An 18,190-nucleotide genomic window follows, 5' to 3' on the forward strand; every position below is an offset into this window, starting at 1 on the left:
CTGAGCAATTGTCCTAGTAGCCGATAAAAACAAATAGGAAGCCAACCGCTGCTGATGAGCCAAGAAGCCCGTGTGGGGCAATGAACCAAAGCATACCGAGCATCCCGGCGTATGGAGAGATGGAACAAAGTGAAAAGGAGGCCAAACACACGAGACCAAAAACGAACCAACCTCGGGCATGACCACCAGATATGCAGTACATCGCCACGATGGCCACAACCCCGAAAACATCGATCACTACAGGCAGGGTTAGCCTGGGCCAGACGAGCCGAAACCCAGTACCAACGAACAATACCTTGTAGGCTGCTTCCAGCGTGGTCGTATTAAATGAACATTTAGCTATGAGTGACCAGGCCCTACTCCAGTCCTCCGGATCCACAGCCACTCCCAGGTCGCGTTCCCACTGAACAACATATGAAAGAGAAGTGTGAGACGAGCGTCTGTTCAAAGCTGCGTAAAGAAGGGAGATAAGGCCCAGGTGCTGCTGGCAAAGCCGTTCAAAGGCAGATTTCTGATATGGGAAAGCAGAAGTGGCCCTCAGCGAAAGTAGCCAGTGCCGCAATTGAAGGTACCGAAAAAATTCCGCTGGGGGAACATCCCGAGACTCCCGAAGGACATTCCAGGCGGGAAAGGACCGAAAAGTCAAAAAGTGTTGCACCTGTGAGAAACCATGAGCCACCCACCAAGAAAATGCCCTTGGGCAATCTAGACCCGGTGGGAAAAGAGGGTTGTTAACGATTGGAAGCAAGGGCAAAAAGGGTGACATCAGGCCACTGGAGTAACGTACCGAGTCCCAGACTTGTAGGCCATGGAGCAACATCGGACTCAGCGCCATAGGGCGCAGGGCAGGGGGAAGCCATAGGAGTGTCGACAGTGCGATAGGGGAACAATTAGGTAGTTCCAGCAGGACCCAGAGAGGAACATCGGAGGAAGCGTGCAATATAGATAGCGGGGCAATCTGGCTCGCCTGATAATACTTAGCTACATTGGGTACCCAAGACCACCCTGGAGTCTATGAGCAAAGAGCGTATTTCTAGAGACTCTGGGGTGTTTATCGGCCCAGATAAAAACCATAAACTTCGCCTGAAGCAACCGAAGAAAGTGAGGGGGAACCCGCACCGGGAGGGTGCGAAAAAAATAATATAACAATTTCGGCAAGATGGTCATTTTCACTGAATGAACCCGTCCTATCCAAGACAGGTGCAGAAATTGCCAGGAATGCATAAGAGAAGATAAAGAGCTAAGCAAAGGATAATAATTTGCAGCAAAAAGGGAGTCATAGGTGGGGGTCAAGCGAATGCCCAAGTATTCCAGAAAAGAGGAAGCCCACCGGTAAGGGAAGTGGGATTGTAGGCGCGAAACCAAATCTGAAGCCAAAGTAATATTGAGAGCGGTTTTATCCAAGTTGATACGTAGACCCGAAATGAAGGAGAAGCGCTCAAGAACTCGTTGCAAGTTAGGAAGCGTCGTCAGAGGATTAGTAAGGGCCAAGAGGGCATCGTCCGCAAAGAGGCTCAGCTTAAACTCCTGTCCCGCGTATGGAACCCCCGATATATTGCAGTCGGTCCGGATCGCTAAAGCCAGTGGCTCAAGCGCCAGGACAAAGAGCGCCGGGGACAGCGGGCAACCCTGCCTCGTCCCTCGCCCAACAGGAAAGGGATCCGAGAAATACCCAGCGTATTTAACGGAGGCCGAAGGAAAGGAATACAAGGCCTGAATCCAAGAGAGAATAGAATCCCCGAAACCCCAACGAGACAGCACAAACCGCAGATATTCCCAAGATAGAGAATCAAAAGCTTTATATATGTCCAAGGACAGTAGGAATCCTGGGATTTTCCGTTGTTGCAGAAAATGTATAAGATGGACCACCTTACGGACGTTATCACCCGCCTGCCTCCCGGGAACGAACCCCACTTGGTCCCGATGGACCAGGCTACACAAATATTTATTGATGCGAAAACTAAGGATCTTGCCCAATATCTTCAGGTCTTCATTAAGAAGAGAAATGGGCCGGAAGGCTTTCGGTTCCTGGACATCGTCGGTCGTCTTAGGAATCATAGAGATATGTGCCCTATGTGCGTCCGGAGAGGGCAAAGAGCCCTGTCGTAACTCATTGAAACTGCTAAAAAGGGCGCCAATAGGGCTGAGAATTTTTTATAATAGAGACCGGAGAAGCCGTCGGGACCTGGGGCCGCGGTGGACCGTAAAGATTTGATCGCTTGGAGCACTTCCGGTACGGTGACACCAGCGTTGACGGCCGCCTGTGCTGCCTCGGTTAATCCGGGAAGATGGAGGTCTTGAAAGAATGCCTCTGCCTGGGCCACAGGGAAAGGATCTGGGGCAGCATAGAGGCGCGAAAGGAAGTCCGAAAATCGGGAAACAATCTGCTGGGGATTAGAAGTACAGCCACCTGTGGAAAGTCGAAGTCGAATCGGTTTATGGGGTTTCCCCACAGAATTGAGTTTCCTGGCTAGCATGGGACCGGGCTTATTAGCGCAGGAGTAAAATTTATGTCTGGTCAAACGCAGGGCCCGTTCCGCCTCTGAAGAGGCGAGGAGGTCCAATTCTGTCGCCAGAGCGTCCCGAGCGCGTTTATGGGCCACGGATGGAGATGACTTCCAACGCGCATCCGCAGAGGCCAGGAGAGACTGAAGCTCCAAGAGTCCGCATTCCCGCTCCTGCTTCCGGACCGCAGCCAGCTGTATAACATGACCCCGCATCGTGGCCTTATGCGCTTCCCAAATGGGCACTGCTGAAGAGACCGATCCCGAATTTTCCACAAAGTATGTTCGTAAAAAGAATTCTATTTGTTGGCAGGTAGCCTGAGTGGTCAGCAAAGAGTCATTGATGCGCCAATGAAAAGGGTGCCGTTCTGACCCAGAAAGGGCAAGGAGGAGTTTCAAGGAATCATGATCTGACCAGGGTGAGGAGGGAATAGTTATCCGCCGGACCGAGGGGAGCTGCTGGACCTGCATGAATATATGATCAATTCTACAAAAACTGCCATGAGGAATAACTGGCTATTTTATTTCAGCCTGCTTAATGTAATGCTTTAACTAATGAAACCTACCGCAGCACTGCCTGGAGGTCCTGGGCGACCCTCTGAACCCTTTAAAAGAAACACAGTTAAGATATTGTCTTCATAGCATGTCTTCTGCCTTAATAACATGCATTTTAGTTTACATTATAAAACTATAAAAAAAACTATACAAAATATATACTATATTATAGTTTATATTTTGTTGAGATCTTAGAGCTTAAACATCTTTTCAAAAAGACAGAAAAAATACTCAACAAAAAAAATATGCAATGCTCAACTAATAACTAAAAAAGTAAAATAGGACACTGCTGTCTTCTATATTGACTTACAAGAGCTATCCTCCACAAGTTACAATATTTTTGATACAAGACAGAAATCAAATTGGACATGAACACAAGGATTAATGAGCTACATTATTTCCTGACCTTCGGTCCTGGTGGTCCAGGGTCTCCCCTCTCTCCTTTAAGACCCCCCTCCCCTGGATCGCCTGTTACTCCAGGATCTCCCTAAACAGCAAATTTTAAAAAAAAGTCCTTGTTACATTAAGTCAAACATTTAGTCAAGGAAGGGGCATAAGGAAACACTTGCCTTTTCTCCTTTGGTAAGCAGGCTCTTGTCGATTGATGTAATCTGCAAAATCAAAATAAAGTATTGCCAAAAACACCTGCTATGTTAAAACAGCTTAAAAAAAAAGAAAGCTTAGTGCTTACTGAACTTCCTGGGGTTCCTGGTTGTCCCTGAAAAAGATAAATAAGCAAAGGTAAAGTTAACACTTTAAAATGCAGATTAATTCAACAACAAACCAAATAAAAGCTCTAAAACTGATTTTTTAGACAAACTGTTTATTACGCTTGGTTCACATTGCTGCAACCCTGAAGTCGTGTGGATGGCTTGTAACTTCCTTGCAACTTTTGTGATTTCACATTGCGGTCAATGACTCTAAGTGAAAGCAAAAGCTACTAATGCTATCTATTAGAATGTATTTAAGGCCCATTTCACACTGGCCATCCGATCAGGTCCATCTGTTAGTTTTTGAAAAAAAAGTATAGTCACCTGTCCAGGGGTCCAGCGCTGTGCTCACCTAAACCACTTTTTTGCCGGTCTTGTAGCTTTGCAGCTGGCTGCCCACTGCGCATGCGTGAGCTGCGCTCCCCTTTTTGAATGGTCCTGCAGCCTTCTGGGACCCGTGGTGTGTCCCAGAACATTGTGGGCAGGGGGTATTTGTCCCCACCCCACCAAAAAAAGTGCCAAAAACAGAAGAACCCAGAAGGAATGTTTATTACATCACTCCAGCTATCATTCCTCAGCTACTTTAACCGGGGATACAGCTAATCAAGCACTCTCTGTGCTTGATCAGCTGCAGTGGAGGGCATGGGAAATACTGGGGGTTCAAAAGACCCATGATCTCCCCATAAAAGGACCTATCATATGCCCATGCTATCACATAGGGGGCTTGTTAGCCCCCTTGTGATAGCAATAATGGTAAATGAAGTAATAAGTAAAAAGTGTAAAAAAACTAAATTGTAATAAAGCAAATACAAATAACTTTTTTTAAAGCACCCCCCACATCCTGTACACACTCAAATGTATGTAAGCATAAATAACGCCACAAATTTGAGATATCATAGTGAGCTTGGGAGAGAGCAATAATTATACGGCCGTGATTTATGGTGAATTCTAACCACAATGAGAATTTTGGGTATCATATTGTTTTGTGATTACACGGGTGCACTCAATTTTACGGCTTGATATACTGTATATGGTATCTATTTACTCAATGCCATCTTTTGAAATTTTACCAAAAAATTTAATATTTTACTGTGTTTGCTGTACTGAAATTAATTTTAGTGTATTTTTTCCTGAGAGAATGTGTTTGATAAACACAAAATATCGTGCAACATAAAAATGCAACTACCATAACTTTATTCCACAGAGCCTTTGTTTTCAGAAAATATATAACTGTTTGAGAGTTTAGATGTGGTGGCTCTAGTTTTTTAGCCTTTTTTCACCTGTTTTCACCTGGTGATCTGGCCAGTAACACAACTCCTGTATTAAAATACCTACACTCTGAATGAAGGACCAACAGAGACACCTTTGAAAAGCAGCATTGTCTGGAGTAAGGGTAATACTAAATGCACTAGCAGATTCGTATGCATTGACAAACTAAAGCAAAACTCCACCTAACAATTTCTAAACAGTTACAGCAACACTTTTGTTCCTTTTGGGATAATGGTTTTATATAAATAAATAAAATCTGCTCATTGTAAGCACACCTTACAGTGGTTTGTCTCAACCCCCTAACTGCTACATATGCAGGACAGCTTGTACTGTTGAAAAACAACAGATGCACTGACCAGATCAGCAGGTGAAAATAAAAGAAATAAAGGCTAAAAAAGAAAACGAATGAACCCATCACATCTAAGAATTGGTAAGCTGCGTTATAATAAATGTTTGCTTTTGGGTTTAATATGGCTTTAAAGCTAGACTCCAGGAATACATAAAAAACACAAATGAATGCAGCTCAGCATTCATTATACATAAATAACTTTTTTCACAGTGCTTTTTTTCAGCTGGTATGCGGGGGGATGCAGTTCCGGCACCTCCAGCACTACATGTATGTAATGGCAAGGAGTGGTGGGTTGTACTGCAGAGTCCATTGATGTTGGCTGCTGGGGGATCTATTGTCACTGGAGGGGATCTATTTTTGTGGGAGGGGGGTTCTATTGATGTTGGGGAGGTATACTGTTGATGGTGGGGGATCTATTGTTGCTGGAGGTGGTCTTATGTTGCTGTGCGGTCAGTTGTTGCTTAGAGGGATCTACTGTTGAGGGAGGGGTCTATTGTTGCTAGATGCTGGAGGGTCTGTTGTTGGTGGAGGAGTAATTTGTTGCAGGTGGTCCAGGGTTGCTGTGTGGGGTCTATTGTTGCTGGCTGCAGGGGATCTATTTTACTGCTTTTCTTGGTATCAGTACAAATTTCATAAAATTGATACTTGGCTCTGTTTTCTCTAAAAGGATGGTACTGGGAGGTAGGTAAGTGGTGGAACCAAGGCACGGTGCGGGACTCGTAAAGGGAGAGTTCCTGCATCTAATCTCTGAGAAAAAAAGTCATGATTATTTCTATGCGGGAGATGTTAGTACTTGAATATGAACTGATGTTAGGCTCTTGAAATCCTCTGTACAGCAAAGCTCAGACAGGGAGAGGGAGAACAGAACAAGGAGCCAATCAATTGTGCAGCATTACTCAAAGAATATTCTGATAAGTGGAAAGAAGAGGATGACAAGCTCCTCGGTTTGCTGTTTCTCCTTTCACTTTCCCAGGCTGGGGGAAGGGCAAGGCTTGTAAGTGTCACCTAAAGGATAAGTGCTCTTTAAAACAAAGTGTACTTTTACATTTTCCCCCTGTTCCCTGACCTAATCAATCCCATCCTCCCACTCCATACATACTTAGACCATACCATACTTAGGCCACAGCCTCCGAGGATTTTTAGTCCATTTCTCTCTGTCCTGGCTGTGCCTGTACATTACAGTGCTATAGACTTCTATTGGCCCATATACTTTTGCCTCCGGCTTTAGGAAATGAAGGGAGACAGCCCCAAAGAAGTCTATGGGGCTGTAATGCACAGGTGTGGCCAGGACAGAGAAAATTTGCAGTGCTGGAGGTAAACAGTCCCCAAAGGCCTCACCCATCAGATTTTGGTAGGAATTCATCTGCAGAGGAAGAGGGTGGGATCTTTTAGGTCAGGACAACAGAGGCAAAAAGGATGGGTGCACTTTGTTTTAAAGTACTCTTATCATTTAACTGCTGCAGTGAAAAATCAGGTATCCTCCACTAAATATCATGAATGAACGGTCAGAAATGAAAAACATTTGGCAAATAAAATGGCTCCCATAATTCCTGTTTTTCATCTGAGTGTTCAGCTGTTTGCATGAAGTATAGCTTTAAAAAGATTATATGTTCACATTCATTGCTTGTCACTAGTGGTAAGGACATCAGACACTGATATAGGAAGATGCAGGGCCGGTGCTTCCACTAGGCAAACTAGGTGGCTGCCTAGGGCGCACTGCCACCTAGGGACACCTGGGTGCACCATGAGCCACCACTCTCTGTGTGTGGGACACTGCCATGTCATTAATGATCCTCCAGTTGAGGGGAGGGGTGGAAACGAGCAGGAGAGTACAGAGAAATACAGAGAAAGATGCCCAGTGTCTGGGGCCAGTGTAGCATCTGAGCTGCCACTCCTTCTAGTGTTCCTCTCAGACTCAGTCCCTTACTGCAAGCCAGCTGGTGGCCACTGATCACTGCAGAGTTCCAGCCCTTCTCTTCGATTCATCAGCGGAAGCGGAGCTGCGCCTGTGGAGGAAGTTAATGTCTGACTCTGATGTCTCATGTCTGGCTGAGTGTGACCCAGGCCAGCCATCCATCACATGTGCAATGTGTTAGTGAGTGATGACATCATCATGATTCCACAGCCTGCTCTTCTAGGGCCTGTTGATCTGTGTCAATGTTGATGGTGGTGTGCTATGTCCGAACTCTCATTGTGTGGGATTGCTCAGTTCAGGTGTTCTCTGTGTGTGTGTGGGCTGGACTGCCTGCTATCACCACGTTTTATCTCTCCCCATTGCCTGGGGAATTCCAGCCTGGGATCTGTCAGAGTGTGGATCCATCATCCTCCACTCACTGCGACTGTCACCCTGCCACTGCCAGCTATAGATACAGTCCATCCATGACACTGATTTTGTCCTTAATATTGGTGCTAGTGGCATCTTATGGCACTTATTTAATATTTTCTACTGTTTTACTTTTTTTGGGGGGGGGGCACAAGTAGCTGGTCTTGCCTAGGGTGCAAAACAGTAGCACTAGCCCTGGGAAGATGTGCATACAAACTGTAAGTCAGCAGTCTTGCTTCTAGTCTGCTATTATGGATTTCTTTCTCAAATTTTTTAGTTGCTTGACTGTTATGCCGATCCTCTGACTTTAGTATAATTCCTGACTCACTAACACAAGTACATAGATCTGAAGAGTCAATCAGGAATCCTCTTTTATAGACTTGCTTTAGGTCACTGATTCAAGCATTATAGTCCGACAGCTAGCATTTACAGGCAGTGATAGCTTTCATTTTCTCTCATAACAGACTTCCTTTGAAACCTGTGATGTAGTAATACTGACAGCTAGGGGTTTATTTACTAAAGCTGGAGAGTCCAAAATCAGACTCCCTTCTGCATAGAAACCAGTCAGCTTCTAACCTCAGCTTGTTCAATGAAGCTTTGGCAATGAAACCTGGAAGCTGATTGGTTTCTATGCAGAAGGGAGTCTGATTTTGGACTCTCCAGCTTTAGTAAATAAACCCCCTGGTGTCTTACTGTATTTTGATATATAAATATGCTGGAATGTCTTATAAGAGTTCATGACTTACAGGGTCTCCTTTATTTCCTTTTTTACCATCGGTACCCTATTGTAAAAACACAAATTAAACAACAATTAGAGGAGTTCAGAAAGCTTCATAAATTCATTATACAGGTATATGGTAATTTTTATCTTTGTATTTTCTTTTTGTCAATATAATCACTTACGGGCCACTTAGTCTAGCTAATATGGAAAGGAGACTGTGTAGAATGGTTCCAATTTCCCTTTGCTTGAAAATAGATTCCACCTCATCAAAAAGAATCCCAGTAAGTTTTTAGGTCAGCGGTGCCCCAGTTGCTTGGTGCACCTCCATGAGGGGCATGTAAAGGAACTTCTTTCTACAACTGCCAAACCACCACCTTTTGTTTCTTACCTAAAGCTCATTACCATAAGTAAACGTAGAGACAGAAACTGACTGGTAAACCATAAGCCTCCTTCAAAATAAAATAAATCTTCTCCACAAGACACTAATAAGGCATCGTGGAACTCAGAAAACTTTGTTGAATATGTTACTGTATGTGAGTAACCTGAGCTTGCACATATTACTTAAAAATGCATCCCTACTTTTTAATATTTTTTCTTATAAGGAATAATAATCTGATTCATTTTCTCCCCTAAGTAAAAGACTACTACACTATTTGATGAACACCTTCTATCAGGGAAAAATATGTGATGCTAAAGTGTTTTTAAATATAAATACACATACTTAAACAATATTTTTTAAAGTATATTTATTTCTACTATGTAGGAACGGCTCAATCAAGTAACATAAAATAATCTGAAAAGAAAATACTACTTACATCTCTACCTGAAAATCCCATGTCTCCTTTTTGTCCTGAATCACCAATACGGCCTGGCAGTCCTGTTGTACCCTAGAAGAACATTTTCAAATGCAAGATGCAAGACAAAGCAGGCCAGACTACCAGCTTCTAATAGCTTCTATCATTTCATATTTATCTATTATACAGAATATCTGCTCTTTTTGAGTTTTATATCTACTATATTTGTTGAGCAATGTCAGATTTTTTTCGTATTCAAATATAATGCAATATATAGTACAAAATATACTAACCGATAGCAACTAATTACAGATGTATTTTGTAGATGACATCACCCCTACTGCAGACGTGTGTTTACACGAAACGCGTCTAGGAGGAGCCCTCGCACGCCTTGACGTCACGCCGCCGGATCAGGAAGTCCGGCAGCCTACACTTGATTTGTACTGGTCAGTGCTTGTTTGGGTGCTTTTTATGATTGCTCACAGCAGCCTCTTGTAACCTTTTCAGTTGCTTATGTACGTTATTGTTCTTATTTGATACAATACATTTATTATTCATAATACTACACTATGAGCACCTTTATTCCCCATACCTGGCACTGAGCCTCCATACCTCAGCACCAGTATTTCAGGCACTGCTGCAGACCTGAGGATTAGGCACCTTGTGACCAGACCTGTATTCTTCTTATATACCATTGAGGGACCACCAGAGGATCCTAGCACCAGGCTGTTTCTACCCGGGACCCCAGGATGCATGTGATCTAGATATGCGCAATGATACTGTGCTTCTGGTGAGTAGGCAATCTATTCATACCTCTACAACAGAAGATCGGACCATACTCACAGTGATTGATATTTTATGGTGGACTACATAACTCATATTATGATAATATAAGTGGACTTATATCAATCACATATTCCTTTTTGTTAAGGGTTTTATTTGACTAAAAATTACGTAGCGCTGCACTCCCTGTTTTATGAAAGGTGAATTTAGACATTGCCATAGCTACACCAATTGAGCTGTTGTCTGAGAAAAACTATATTTTATAAGACTTTTTCATTAAGGTAAAGAACAATATGCAAAGTGATGTAATTAATACAGTAGTTACAAAATGTAATCCCCCCCAGTCTGTCTCAATTAACTTGAAATATGATTTGTTGTCATGAGGTGCTGAACTCTGCATATTGCCATTGTTGCACTGTTTTATTAGCTAAACATACTGTACACGCTTTACTCCTAAAGGTCAGGCTATAAAGGCAATAAACTGAATCTATTTTTCAAATATACATTCCAGATGATTTTATGCCTCTTCATAATGAAAGCTCAGTCATTAGGTTATATCATATTTTGTAATAAAAAAAAAAAAAAAAAGGAAACTTCAAATGTTAGTAAACAGTACATTTTTTAAAGTTCTGCAAACCTTGATTAGTTTAGTAAATGCACAAGGAAGAAAAATTTACCCGTTGTCCTTTATCTCCAGGTTCTCCCTTCGTTCCAAGTTCACCCTATAGCAATAAACATATCCATGTGTGAAAAAGATTTTAGATGTATACATTTTTATTTAATATACTATATGCTTTAACTTGTTAACAGAGTTTAACATTTTACACAGTCTTTTGCTCCTTCTTATTGGTATGCTCATGCCTGAGAAAAGGATGTGAATATTTTCTCTCTAGTGGTCCTTTATACTACATGTGGATTTGATCAATATACAGTATATACATGTAGTCCCTTCTTCTTAGTAGACTGTTAGTACTATACTGCTGCTTTATTTTTAGAGTAAATCCTAAGGCTAGTAATACATTTTCAGAGAATACAATTTGATGTTCAGCTAGTACATCTTGTGATTTATTTGCTCTCAGCACCTATTAGGAAAGGTTCTTGATTTCACCTTTCATGCAGATGCATATCAAAGGGAGAATCTGCCAATCTGTATATTAAATACCTTTAAGTAACTAAAAATAAAGAATCAAACCAAAGTCTACTTCTATGTATCTATAAACAAAATTAATAATGTGTATTTACTGAAAAAGCTCCTTGCTTAAAGGGTTAGTTCAGTTTTTCAGTAAAAAATAAAAAGGTGAACGAACACCCTGCACCCTTCCTGAAGTTACAGTATTTAATACAGGGGTAAACTGCAATATTCATGCATCTAAGAGAATCAACTGGTAGTGACTAACGCTAATCATGAAACATAAGGTATTGCACTGTAGATGATTACCTTTTCTCCTGGATCTCCTTTAATGCCGTGTTCACCCTAAAAACAAGAATAAAACTTACTTTTCTGTCCTTTTAATATTACAATTGACAATAGTTTAAGGGCATTAAAAAAAAGTACTCTGATGGTGGTAAGAGCTCCCACTGGTTGAAGAATATTAGAACATTAAAAGAAGCCTGTACTGAAAAACATTACTGTATGTAGGCTGCCTGGCTAACCACTCTTGAAAATGCTAGCTATGAGGTTGTCAGTTGGCAGTAACCTAGAAAATATTGAAACCACAGACAGACTCGTAACTAGCAATTCCTAAAAAAGGTAATCAAAAGCAACCTACATATTTCTCTTTCCATTAAGACCATTATTTCATTTTTTTTAAAAGTACACCTTTCCCTATTTCACTAAAAAGCAGCATGCAGCTCTGCATAATAATATGAACTCATCTTACAATAATTTAACTACTTACATTATTTTGTTAACTACAGCTCTATATCTAACTACACCTGTATGCCCCATGTAGAGGAGCTTTTCTATTTCTACCATGGTCCTGATTATTTGACAATACATTTGCATTACTTAAGATAACAAAGTAATCCATATAGGGCTGATTTACTAAAACCGGAGAGTGCAAAATCTGGTGCAGCTGTGCATGGTAGCCAATCAGCATCTAACTTCAGCTTGTTCATTTAGGCTTTGTCAAAAAACAATTGGATGCAGATTGGTTTCTATGCAGAGCTACACCAGATTTTGCACTCTCCAGTTTCAGTATACTGCTCAAAATAATTAAAGGAACAATTTTTAATCAGAGTATAGCATCAAGTCAATTAAACTCCTGGGATATTGATCTAGTCAGTTACGTAGCAGAGGGGGTTGTTAATCAGTTTCAACTGCTTTGATGTTAATGAAATTAACAACAGGTGCACTAGATGGACAACAATGAGATGACCCCCAAACCAGGAATGCTTTTACAAGTGGAGGACACTGACATTTCTTTCCCTACTCATCTTTTCTGACTGTTTTTCACTAGTTTTGCATCTGACTAGGGTCAGCGTCACTACTGGTAGCATGAGGCGATACCTACACAGGCAGTCAAACTCCTCCAGGATGACAAATCAATATATGCCATTGCCAGAAGGTTTGCTGTGTCTCCCAGCACAGTCTCAAGAGCATGGAGGAGATTCCAGGAGACAGGCAGTTACTCCAGGACAGCTGGACAGGGTCGTAGAAGGTCCTTAACTCATCCGAAGGTATCTGCTCCATTGCGCAAAGAGGAACAGGATGAGCACTGCCAGAGCCCTACAAAATTACCTCCAGCAGGCCACTGGTGTGAATGTGTCTGACCAAACAATCAGAAACAGACTTCATGAAGGTGACCTGAGGGTCTGATGTCCTCTAGTGGGTCCTGTGCTCACTGCCCAGCACCATAGAGCTTGATTGGCATTTGCCATTGAACACCAGAATTGGCAGGTCCAACACTGGCGCCCTGTGCTTTTCACAGATGAGAGCAGGTTCACCCTGAGCACATGTGACAGACATGAAAGGGTCTGGAAGGCTGTGGAGAACGTTATGCTGCCTGTAACATCGATCAGCATGACTGTTTTGGTGGTGGGTCAGTGATGGTCTGTGGAGGCATATCCATGGAGGGACACACAGACCTCTACAGGCTAGACAATGACACCATGAATGCCATTAGGTATTGGGATCAACTCCTTGGACCCACTGTCAGACCCTACCCTGGTGCAGTGGGTCCTGGGTTCCTCCTGGTGCATGACAATCCCCGGCGAGAGTATGCAGGCAGTTCCTGGAGGATGAAGGAATTGATATGGAGTCTACAAACTATGGTAAATATATATTTGAAAATTGATCAATTGTACTGAATGCCTATCTCATTTCTTGAGGCCCTAAAATAACAGGACAGTACAAATACCCCCCGGACCCCTTTTTGACAGTGCACAGTATTTAGTAAGAGGCATGGTGAGTGAGGTAAAGTTGTAATTATTTTTTTTGTAACAATTTAAGAAATTAAAAAAAGAAATTAAAGTGATATTAAAGGAAGTTTTTTTTGGTTAAATAACAAAACATTTCATTGACGAAAAAGCAGTAGGAGCTATTTGCTCCTGCTACTGTCAATCACTGCCAGTGAACCAATGAGGAGAGAGCAGGGGGCAGGGCTGAGCCATGCTCTGTGTGTGAATGGACACAAAGAGCAGCAGCTGGGAGCAAGCCTGCATAGGTGTCCCCATAGCAAGCTGCTTTCAATGGGGGCACTTGGCAGAAGGGAGGGGCCAGGAGCACCAGTAGGGGACCCGAGAAGAGGAGGAATGGGGTAGATCTATGTATCTGAAATTTAGTTAGGTACTACTTGTTCATATACTTTTTACATGCAGTATTTGTGATTTTATCAGATAAAAAGAAGTTTTCACAACATGAAAGCCTCCATTATGGGCCCCAAAGAATATGTTACATGAAATTATAGGTAAGTTATCATCATTATCACATATACAAATTGTGGAATTACAAGAGTATTAACATGTGCTGGACTCAATTTGATGATGAAACCTTTCAGTCGGACGTGATGTCAGACGTAACTGGAAGCAACACGGCAGCCATTTTTGAACAGGTTGTTTGTAATGCTGTTTCATGTAATTGCAATTTTACCATTAAATTGATAATTTTATACTACTGCTGCACTATGGGCTTATATGTTTGCTTTCACATGGTCACTGAGGGTTTTAAAGAGTGGATGAGGAGAACACGGAGCAAAGAGTACACTGGGTATTGAAAAGCATTCATTGCAGTATACAGGGAAAGGTGCATGCCTGAAGGGGAAGGGAATGAGCATGTTTATCTCTTTGCACATTGGAGGTGGATGGAGCATGGTCACACTTGTATTTGGATGTAAATTTTGGAGATGGAGAGTTATATGCACATTTTCACTTTGTGATGGTAAGAGTATTTAGAATGGTCAGTGGTGAACACGTTCTGCATAGTGTTTCACATTGTGCACGGGTGTATCACGTAATACACTTTATATGATAAATACTACACTATATTAGTTTTCTTTGCTTTGGAGATTGGAGGCAGTCGATTGGATGGTCAAGGAGAAAGAGGGAGGAGATCATATGATAAATAATGCACTTTGATTGAGGAGTTTTTGATGAGGATATATGAAGATCTGTGAAGGATTGCTGTGCCCTGTTTATGTATATGAGATTGATTATTCTGTCCTTAGTAAAAATGGCTACTATGAGAAGAATTGGGAGGAACAGAAAAATAAAGTATGCAAAGAATAAAAAGTCTGCAACTATCTATATGTATCTGCTTGTAGAAATCCCATTTTTAAAGGTACCTTTGCTGTAAATTGTAAGATATGGATGATGTTCTTCTTTAACACAAACATTTAATGTAATTTTAAAAAATAGCGTGGGTCCTACAGTAACATGGATGCCACGGGTGCTAGTTTAATGAAGGAGTTTATTGTTCTTTACTAAAGAAAAATGTCTCTCAATCCCTAATTAAGTTTTCTTCATGGAGTTTCTTATATAAATTCCCCAATTCCACCACCACTGGGATCTCATCCTGGTGCTCTCTGTACATCAGAGACCCCTCTTTCCCCTTTGAACAGATTAGAGATAGTCTGTTGGAAGACCTTACTTCTAAGGTTGCCCTCCAGGTGGCCTGTACATCCGTTGGGCAGCTCTTTCTTGTTTTTATAAGTTAGACCAAAACCTTCCTTCCTACCTAAGATGGTCCCTTCTTTCAACCTTAACGAGGATATTGTTCTTCATCTTCTTTGTCCCGCCCCTTACCATAAGGAAATTGTACTACAATACCTGGATGTGGTCAGAGCTGTCAGGGTCTACCTGACAGCCACAGTCTCTGTTCACAAGACTGTCTGTCTTGGTTCTGCTTGTGGGTCCGCATGGAGGGCATCTTGGTCCTGCTCCACTATTTCTAGGTGGTTCAGTCATGCACCCTATGGACAAAGTTCCTCCTTTTTCTAAAAGAGCCAATTTCACGAGGGCTGTTGATATCTCTTGGGTTTTCAAGCATAAAGCATCTACAGTATTTCCCAGATTTGGAAGGCCACCGCTTAGTCAACTTTCTCTTATTTCTACCGGGTGAAATTTCTGGCTTTGGCTGATTGAAGCTTTGACTGCAAATTGTTTTCAGCTGTCATCTGAGTGTTTTGTTCAGGTTCTTTAACAATTCTTATGGACCTGTTGGCAGTTTTGTTTGCTATGTTGTTACCCATCTCTCAGTTTATTGCTTGGGTACATTCCATGGTCTATGAATACAAGTCCTGTGTCCTGTGCTGTATGTTTAAGATAACATGAATGTTGACTTACTTTGTCTTGGAGTGCAGTACAAAATGCAAGCCCTTCTCTTTGTGTCTTGATCACTCCTTATTGCTTAAGCACTTGCCGACCGCAGATAGCCGAATGACGGTTTCACTGCGGTTGGCCAGGCACACAGCATTTTCTTAACTTTTACTCTGGTTCAAAAGGACAGTCTAGGGGCGTAATTTGTTATGTTTTATTGAAACATAGAACTTGGATGGGGAGAAGGGGAGCATGGGATACCAAAAACACCTGAAGAACTGGACAACCTGAGGATTCTTTAACTAACTTGCTGAACTGTGAAAACAGGATGTCCCACAAAATCTCTATGCTGACAGTGGCTTTCAGATGTAAAAGCCACACATAGCCACTGACTTTTCAGCACTGGGGTCATTTACTCACACAGCCACAGAATTATTGGTTACCTCCTGCCGATATCCACCAGCCTCTTCTCAGTGAGCGAGATGTAGACACTACCATAGGAGAGCTGGACTCTTTTCCACAACTTCATCTTGGCTTTTTCCGGTAAGCTCTTCCAGACTCAACTTGATTTTAGGTCTACAAACTTGCGAACAGTACCCCAGCTAAGCCTAACTAGGACTCATTGTCTTCCTGCTGACTCTTCCTGCTGACTCCCTCTAGTGTTCTTCCCCAGGAGCAGAGCCACCAGCACAGGGGTCTCCTCTACCAGGACTGGACACAGAAACTCTGCTACTGCTGCCTCTGGCCTGAGACCATTTGATGGTTCTCCATCCACCTACTGGGCACACATCTCCAGTGATTGGCTGAAGTGTCACTAATATTAAGGCTGCCAACTCTGTTCTCCTTCCCACTATAAGTCTAGAATTCTCTAGAATACAGGTGGATGTATTAAGAGCAGCAGTCTGTGAGACACTGAACATCCCTAAATAATCAACCCCAGATCATCTGATTATAGAAGAGCCAACTAAATTTGTCTAGCAGCCTACACTACACTAGGATGGTGCTACACCTATTTTGGTTGATGGCAAATTATATATAAAAATCTTTAATAAAATGTAAATATTTTTAAATTATTATATCTATAATTTCTTATGACAGTCTTTTTTGTTTGTTTGGGTTTTTTTTGTTTTTTTTGTATGTGTTCTGGTTTTAACTGGCAGCAATTTATAGAAACAGATACAGGAGCTGTGAAAGTCTAAATCTTTAAAAAATATATTTTATTACAAAGAAATGTTTTATACACAAATAATTTAACAAATACTTTAACAAGAATACAGAAAAATCAATTTATTTAAGTTAGACCTAAATTGGTTAATTTAATAAGAATGGAGAGTGCAAAATCTGGTGTAGCTGAGCATGGTAGCCAATCAGTTTCTAACTTCAGCTTGTTTAACTGAGCGTTGACAAAAAAAAAACTGGAAGCTGATTGGTTTCTATGCAGAGCTGTACCAGATTTAGCACTCTCCAGTTTTAGTAAATCAACCCAGATGTGTTACCATGGATTTATTCATAACCACCACAACTTCTTATCAGAGGTATCTATGTTAGCAATACCCCTGACTAGAAATGAGATACATATAGGTTTCTAATTTAGTATGCCCCTTTCCTGGTAGCCCTTTCTATCCCAGTATGTATTGAATCACTGCTGAAATTAATCGTTTTGAAATTCGTAGAAATAAAATAAGTAGAAATTAAAGAAAACACCTATAAAAAAATTTAACTTAATTAAATTCTGAATAGAATAATAAATAAACTATAAAACATCTTTAGTTATAAGCCTTGGTTAGTTTCCATTACTTGGCACAGATCACATACATACTGTGAAAAGATTTATCTTCTTTCTGGTGTTTTTTTGTACAAGCTCAGAAGTATAAACTTTAAAGTGCAGCTATTCATGTTAACTAATGAATACACAGAATGATGATCAATGTTACATTAGATGTACCTGTATATAACTGACAGATTGTTTTGAATAACGTCCCACTATGCTGTGTTTCTGGATTACCCAATAGATTATTCAATATCTGGATTTTTTAATAGTGCATATGAATTGATTGTCCTGCCAGGACTCTACCATTTCTACTTACATCTTTACCTCTTATTCCAGGCACGGTCCAGCTTGTTCCAGGCTCACCCTTATGTCCCTTGTCACCATCTTCTCCCTACAAGTTGAGGGTATTTAATATTTCAGTGTTCATTTTATAGTTTGCATCATCTGAAGTTTCTGCAGCTGGCCCATACACTATTAGAATTTTACAAAAAAAATTTCATTTTACAAATATTGCTCAATTTTCTAATCGCTATCGGAGCCAAATTGATGTTCATTTTTAACTCCAGTGGCAAGAAAATTTAAAGGAACAGGATGGAAACATTTTTGCAAATGAACAACTTTCTGACAGTTTATGTAGTTTTTGTTTGTGACAGCCCA

At 41.4% G+C, this 18,190-nt stretch overlaps 1 protein-coding gene across 1 annotated transcript in view; it reads right to left on the reverse strand.

Moving 5' to 3' along the window:
- LOC149462377 (uncharacterized) overlaps window positions 1-18,190 on the reverse strand; it is a 459,390-nt gene that overhangs the window by 237,951 nt on the left and 203,249 nt on the right. The window contains exons 49-57 of the mRNA XM_089676871.1: window positions 17,850-17,924; window positions 11,447-11,482; window positions 10,686-10,730; window positions 9,247-9,318; window positions 8,457-8,492; window positions 3,751-3,777; window positions 3,629-3,670; window positions 3,466-3,546; window positions 3,071-3,109 (exon numbers count right to left, since the gene is read on the reverse strand). Coding sequence (XP_089532997.1) covers window positions 3,071-3,109; window positions 3,466-3,546; window positions 3,629-3,670; window positions 3,751-3,777; window positions 8,457-8,492; window positions 9,247-9,318; window positions 10,686-10,730; window positions 11,447-11,482; window positions 17,850-17,924 — 453 coding nt within the window. The remainder of the gene's footprint in view (window positions 1-3,070; window positions 3,110-3,465; window positions 3,547-3,628; window positions 3,671-3,750; window positions 3,778-8,456; window positions 8,493-9,246; window positions 9,319-10,685; window positions 10,731-11,446; window positions 11,483-17,849; window positions 17,925-18,190) is intronic.

This window comes from Staurois parvus, unplaced genomic scaffold (assembly GCF_062004578.1).
Source record: "Staurois parvus isolate SC_StPar_1 unplaced genomic scaffold, SC_StPar_1.0 ptg000175l, whole genome shotgun sequence".
Lineage (NCBI taxonomy): Eukaryota > Metazoa > Chordata > Amphibia > Anura > Ranidae > Staurois > Staurois parvus.